Here is a 6,536-nt window from a genome sequence, read left to right as displayed (position 1 = left end):
AGCACCAGAAGGCCACCCCATAGAATAGATCCCACTTTGCTCTAGAAACCAGGGCATATGGCTCATGTTTGCTTAAACCAGCTGAAGTATTAGCATTACTTAATCATGCTACAGGAAATTTGTTATCTTAATGAGGAAATGCAGAGAAGGAAAAGCTCAAGAGCCTTTTCAACCCCCACCACCCTGCTGGTCAGTACAAATACCTTATTTCAGGGAGGGATTTGAGTTGGAAGAGAATCACCAGACAAGGCATATTTTCAGTATTGACCTTTATTGAGCAAGAACTGCTGTGACGGTTTTACATCAAACAACAAAAGGTTGCGTACTGTGCATGTCGACTAGGTTCTCCCATGAGCAAAAGTCCACCCTAATTGCACCAGTGAGGTAAACATAATTATTTATAAGTAGCTTTTTTTTAAGGCTAGGAGAGTTCTGGTTCTCATGAATATTCTAGTACTGTTTTCTGTTTGTTTTTGGCTCAGTTGGTTCTTTGCATAATACATCTTAAGTCGTTCCTCAGATATGTCCCTCCAACAGCTCAGGAAATTCAAAAGCTTCCTTTGCACATTTCATCTCATGCATTATTATTAGTATTTTTTTTTTAATTTTTATTTTTTTTAGTTCCCCAAGCTCTGTGGAGGGAGTACATCTTGAGCCTGCATGCATTCCCCCCCCCTCCCCTATATTGCACAAAAAAGTAAAATACTGTGTGTCTGGAGCCTCCATGAGAGAACCCGTTCTGCTTTAAAGCCGTCACTCACATGCATTTTGCAGCTGTCATATGGCTTAACCTTTTGCACCGACCCAAGCTCTTTAATTTTTTTTTTTAATTTAGCTATAATTTATTTAATTCACTCTTTAATCTCTTTTACTACAGCATGTGAAGTAACTTTCTCCACTTTCTTGGTGGACACTAATTTCTCCTCAAAGCTTTCTTCATGTTCCTCTACCTTCTGAGTGACTGTCACAGACTTCGTGATGTATGTGGTTGTACTGTCCCCTCCTTCACTAACGATTTTCTCTGCTTTTTTGGTTACTACGATTTTCTCACCCTTATCATCAACTGGGCTCACGTCTAGGCCATTGGTGACCACCCCCTTGTCTTCCTCCTCCTCTTTGGATTCCTCCTTCTTCTCCTCCACCTCACCATTCACTGCAATGTCTTCTTTCCTGGACTCCTTGGAGGCCTCGACCTCTGCGCTAACTTTTGTTACCTTCGTGACGGTTACGGTCTCCTCCACCACGGCCTTTTCGTCTTTGACTGGGGAAGCTGGCTTCTCCGGAGAGCGGGGCTTCTCTGGGGTCGCCGGCTTTTCTGGAGAGCGGGGCTTCTCCGGGGTTGCTGGTTTTTCTGGGGAGCGGGGCTTCTCCGGGGTTGCCGGCTTCTCCGGGGTCACTGCTTTCTCCGGGGTCGCGGGCTTCTCTGGGCTTGCAGGCTTTTCTGGGGATGCAGGTTTCTCCGGTGTTGCAGGCTTCTCCGGAGATGTTACCTTTGGTGTGGCTGGCTTCTCTGGAGATGCTGCTTTCTCTTCCTCCTTAGCTGCCTTCTCGGCACCTTTCTCCACTTTCTGTTCCTTTCCTGCTTCTGCAGCAGGTTCTTTCTGGACTACCTTGGCCGGCTCAGTTACAGGGGATTTAGGGGGGGATTTAGGGGGTGACTTTGCGGGAGGTGTTTTGACCTTCTCGACCTTCGCTCCTACCTCTTCAGCTTTGCCCTTGGCCTCAGCTTCTTCCTCTTGTTCCTCAGCCTCCTCCCCTTCTTCCTTTTCCTCTATCTCTTCTTTTTCAGAGCCTCCTTCTTCTGCTGCATCAGATTTCGCAGCTTCTTCCTCCTCTGCCTCTTCCTCCTTCTCTTCTTCCTCAGGTGCAGCTGCCTGTTCTGCGGCCGCCTTCTCAGAAACAACTTCTTCCTCTGCAGCTTCTTCTGCCTTTTCCTCCTCCTGTTCTTCTTTCTGGGCCTTCGCTGCCATTTCTTCTGCAATAGCTGCTAGGGCATCTTCCATTTCAGACTTCTCATCCTCTACTTTTGTCTCTTCAATGATTTCTTCTACGAATTTGTGCTGGACCTTCAGCTTTGGTGGTTCGATTTTTGTTTTCTGTATTTTAGTTGATGCTATTGTGACAGATGGTTGTCTGTGTGTGAATATGGGCCCAGTAATGCTTCCAGAGAAGGCACTGAATCTTGTCTCTTCACCCTCCAGCAGCTTCCTAAAGGAGTCAGGAGGAAGAAAAACAGTGAGCACGGAAACCCAACATAAGCGACGGCTATTAGAATATCTCCCTCTGTCAGGGCAATGAAAACAGTTTTGTAGAATATGCTAGAGCTGATCAGCATAATCCATCGCTCACAGCCTGAGTTCTGCTTTCCTCAAATCAGCTCTTCCAGTAAATTCATATTAAGCAAGCACCTTCTGGCTTGCTTTGCATGTGGCAAACATACCACCTATGGCAGATCGGTTGCAATTCATCTTTACCATCAGAAACTCAGGCTGATTAGCTTCCTGGGCTGCATTATGACTCAGGTGAACTGAGAATTGAATGCAGCCAAAGGTCCCGAATTGAATATTGTCACTGAGACTTTCAAAGCCAGCTAGAGCACGGCTCTAGTGCAATAGCCTGGGCATCCACCCTTCTTGTGTGGCTTTGAAAATAGAAGGCTTCAGAGACTTTGGTTCATTCAAGTGATCTTTGGCAGCAAACAGCTATAGACCCTAGGGAACCTGTGTTTGTCTGAACAGCCTCAGGAATTTAAAGGGACTTGAGGGTGCTTTCTATTTTGACTTTTCTTGTATTCAAAGGCATGTTTTTCATCTAAGCCCGTGACCCAGAAAAATCAGTGGTTCTGATTAGTGTTCTGAAGTGATGCAAAGGAGCCTAAAAAAAATCTGCCAGGTGATGGCAATAGCAAGCAGTTTTCCTGCTCTAGATTAGAGTGGATGCCAGAGGAAAGTTGAGCAAGAAAAGCAAAAGTGTTTGTGACAAGCAGATTCCGTCCCTGCCTGAAACTGTGATCAAGCAAGCACACCGTCCCTCTCAAGTGATAAAAGGGAATTCAAATGACAAGCACCACTTGCTTGGCATATGCAAAGCAAGCAGGAGTTAAAAATAAGCTTGTCTTTTGCTTCGTCTTCTGCTTTTGTAAACAAGGGCAGAATGCAGCACCAGGGTGCCACTGCACTGAGTCACGCCATCCCAGTGCCACTGAGCACACTGGGAGCTTCGCCACTCATTACCAGCGAGCTGGTCCCCAGTGAGCTCTGCCTCCTTACTGCAGCCCTTCCAGGGTCTGCCTAGATTTGGAGAGGCTTGCAGTAATTTAGTCAAGCTCTAATTTGAGTTGTGTTCACTGCGTGCAGCTATTTCTCATCCATGGTACGGCTTCTCAGAGCAGCAGCATCTGCAGTGCTATTAATATTCCAGACATGTCTGCAACGACCCTACTGTACCTGTACGCAGCAATTTCAATATCCAGGGCCATCTTGACATTGAGGAGATCCTGGTATTCCCTCAGGTGACGTGCCATTTCCCACTTTGTTCCCCTAAGCTCATTTTCCAGCTGATGAATTGTGTCCTGCAGGGGAGACAAGAAAGCCCCTGTGACAAAGCCACACGCACAGAGAGCGCAAGAAGTTGGGGACTGACTTTCAGAAACGCGCCGACAGCGAGCGCCGGGCTCGGGGCAGCAGGACCCCAGACCCCACAGACCCCCCCCTCCCCAGCTCCCCCCGACCCAGCACCATGCTCAGCACCCAGAAGGGGGCTCCATCTCCCCACAACACCCCCACCCCGCCATCCCCAGCCCCCCCCCCCGGCACCTGGTAGGTGGTGAGGTCGTTGTTGTGGCGCTCCTCGATGTCGCTCAGCTGCCTCTCCAGTGACTCCTTGGTGCCGCGCACCGACTCCAGCTCGATGCTCTTGGACTGCAGCTGCCTCCGGTACTCGGCGATCTCTTCCTTGGCAGAGCGGATGGCCTCCTTGTTCTGCTCGGCTGCCTCTGTCAGCTTGGCGTAGCGGCACTTGAACCACTCCTCGGCCTGGTGCATGTTGTGGTCGGACTGGCACTCCAGCTGGGCGCGGATCTCCTTCAGCGCTGTGGTGAGGTCGGTCTTCAGGTAGTCCTTCCTCTCCACCGTGGCGTGGGACGCCTGCAGCTGTGCCAGCAGCTCGGCCACTTCCTCCTCGTGGTTGCCCCTCAGGAAGGCCACCTCGTCCTGCAGCGACTGCACCTTCTTGTCCAGCTCCGCCCGCATGAGCGAGGCCTCCTCCATCTCCTTGCGCAGGGCACGGATGGTGGCCTCTGTCTCATCACGCAGCCTCGCCTCGTCCTCGAAGCGCTCCCGCAGGCGCTGGATGTCCTCCTCGATGTGCTCCGAGTCCAGCTGGATCTGCGCCTTCTCGTGGCTCACCTGCTCCAGGGCTCCTCGCAGCTCCCTCAGCTCCTGCTCGTAGGCATCGCCCAGCTGCGCCCTGCCGGCGTGCTTCTGCCGCAGGGCCGCCAGCTCCGCTTCGATCTCCTTGTTCTGCTGCTCCAGGTAGTGCACCTTCTCGATGTAGCCGGCGAAGCGGTCATTGAGCCCCTGCAGCTGCTCCTTCTCGTTGGAGCGGCTCAGCTTCAGCTCGGCCGCCCCGTTGAGCAGCGACGACTGGCTCACGTCGAGGCTGTCGGCGGAGCTCAGCACCGTGGAGCCGTAGGGGGCTCGGGGGGCTCCGAGGTTGGGGCGCTTGTAGGAGGACGACACGGTGCTGCCGGAGCCCCTCGACCACGACTGCGAGCGAAAGCCGCTGGACGGGGAGGCGCTGGCACGGCTGTAGGTGGCCCGGGTCTCGGTCACCCGCCGGTACGAGGGGTTGCCCAAGGGCTCCATCGTGTAGCTCATGGCTGGGGACACTCCGGGGGCAGCACGGCGCTGCTCCGCCGCCCGCCGCCCCTTATAAAGCCCCGGCGGCACAACGTGGCCGGGGGGGCGGCCTCCCCCCGGCCCTTCCCCTGCTCCGCCTCCCCGGCTCCTCCCCTCCCTCCCTTGCCTCCCCCACTGCCCCGGCTCCCCCCTTCCCTCCCTGGCTCCCCCCTTCGCTCGCTGGCCCCTGCTCCCCACTCCCGACCCCCCCAAATCCCCGCTGCCCCCTCCCCGCTGCGCCCCTGCCCCCGTCCCCATTCCCGTGCGCCCCCGCTCCCCCCTCCCCTTCCCCCGGCTCCCTGCTCCCCCGCCCTTACATCGCCGCTCTTTCTCTTCTATTTTCCTTTTTCCCTTTCCTTTCTTTTCTCTCTCCTCTCTTTCGTTTTCCTTTCCTTTCTTTTCTTTCCTTTTCCTTTCCTTTCTTTCCTTTTCCTTTCTTTTCTTTAATTTTGCTTTTCCTTTCTTTTCTTTTTTTCTCCTTTCTTTCTTTTCTTTCTTTCATTTTCCTTTCTTTTATTCCATTTCCCTTTTCCTTTCTTTTCTTTCCTGTTCCTATCCCTTTCTTTCCCTTTTCCTTTTCTCCCTTTTCTTTCTTTTACCTTTTCCTTGCCCCTTTCCTCCCTCCCACCCCCGCAGAGGCCATGGCGGAGCGCAGCGCCCGGCGGAGCCCGCAGGGTAGGGCCCGGGGCCGGGTCGGGACCGGGGCTGGGGCCAGGACCGGGGCCAGGACCGGGGCCAGGACCGGGGCCAGGATCGGGGCCAGGACCGGGGCCAGCAGCAGCGGCTGCAGCACCACGGGCAGCTCCCGCATGGCACAGGGGGGGTGGGGGAGCAGGGGGCAGAGGGGACCCAAAATGCCACCCCCCGGTGCCACCTCCCCGGTTCTCCCTCCCCAGGCAGGCTGTGACATTTGAAGGTCAAAAGTGGCCGGGGCCGGGGGGCTGGGGGTGCTGCGGGAGGCTTTGCGGCAAGGAGAGCTCTGCCTCCCCTTGGGGGCCAGGGCAGCCGCAGGAGGGGGGCTGCAGGGGGCTGGCTGCGCTCTGCCCTACACCCGCTGCAGGAAACAGGAGTTTGAAAGCCCCCCCTTGCACCCAAAATCCCTACTCTTGGTTCTTCCTTCTCTCCCTTTCTTCCTCTTTTTTTTTTTTTTTTTTTTTCCTCCCGCCCTCCCTGTTTCGTCTATCGCTTGGTGCATTGCTTAGAAATGAATTCTCCTGCTTGGAAATTCTGTTAAGAATTATGTTTTTGTGGTCCAATATACTTTCTAGGGGTTGCATGCAGAGACTAGCTAGCATCCAGACTTTGAACTCCTCCTGGATGGGTGACAGCTACACAGGCAATTGATTAGTAAGCTGCAAAGAAAAGGAAAAAAAAAAAAAAAAAAAAAAAAGCCCTGCTGGTGCTAGAAAAATCACTGCTACAGCTCCATTGCAAAGCAAAGGAAAGCTGAGGGGGGTAGGTTTTAACTCCTCATTCAGAAAGGTGCTGAAAATGTGTCTGCCTGTGTTCAGCAATCTGAATTTTGGAGGAGTTGATCTTGTTAACAGGCAAAATCCGTCCCCAGAAAAGTCTTCCTGCCTTTAACCTGGGGCATACACAGCTCCTGGTTTTGCTGCTGCTGTGTCTTCATTGTGGAGA

The 6,536-nt window shown here is 53.2% G+C and overlaps 1 protein-coding gene across 1 annotated transcript; it reads right to left on the bottom strand.

Moving 5' to 3' along the window:
- Window positions 1–254: 254 nt before the first annotated feature.
- NEFM (neurofilament medium chain) lies at window positions 255–4,983 on the bottom strand. The gene is made up of 3 exons (XM_083811619.1): window positions 3,816–4,983; window positions 3,447–3,571; window positions 255–2,208 (listed from the first exon to the last, which is right to left on the bottom strand). The coding sequence occupies exons 1-3, from the start codon at window positions 4,875–4,877 to the stop codon at window positions 852–854; spliced, it is 2,544 nt and encodes an 847-aa protein (XP_083667745.1). The 5' UTR covers window positions 4,878–4,983; the 3' UTR covers window positions 255–851.
- Between the last annotated feature and the right edge of the window lie 1,553 nt (window positions 4,984–6,536).

This window comes from Anser anser, assembly GCF_964211835.1.
Source record: "Anser anser genome assembly, chromosome: 26".
In the NCBI taxonomy this organism is placed as follows: domain Eukaryota; kingdom Metazoa; phylum Chordata; class Aves; order Anseriformes; family Anatidae; genus Anser; species Anser anser.
Note: the sequence above shows the minus strand (reverse complement) of the source record. Positions and strands in the feature narration are given on the sequence as shown.

What these genes read in the sequence shown, in the direction of transcription:
- NEFM (XM_083811619.1), bottom strand. Translation starts at nt 4,877, where the DNA reads ATGAGCTACACGATGGAGCCCTTGGGCAACCCCTCGTACCGGCGGGTG. An exon ending in ACGACCTCACCACCTACCAG is followed by an intron (nt 3,572 to 3,815) that starts GTGCCGGGGGGG and finishes TCTCCCCTGCAG; the next exon opens with GACACAATTCATCAGCTGGA. An exon ending in ATTGAAATTGCTGCGTACAG is followed by an intron (nt 2,209 to 3,446) that starts GTACAGTAGGGT and finishes TGACTCCTTTAG; the next exon opens with GAAGCTGCTGGAGGGTGAAG.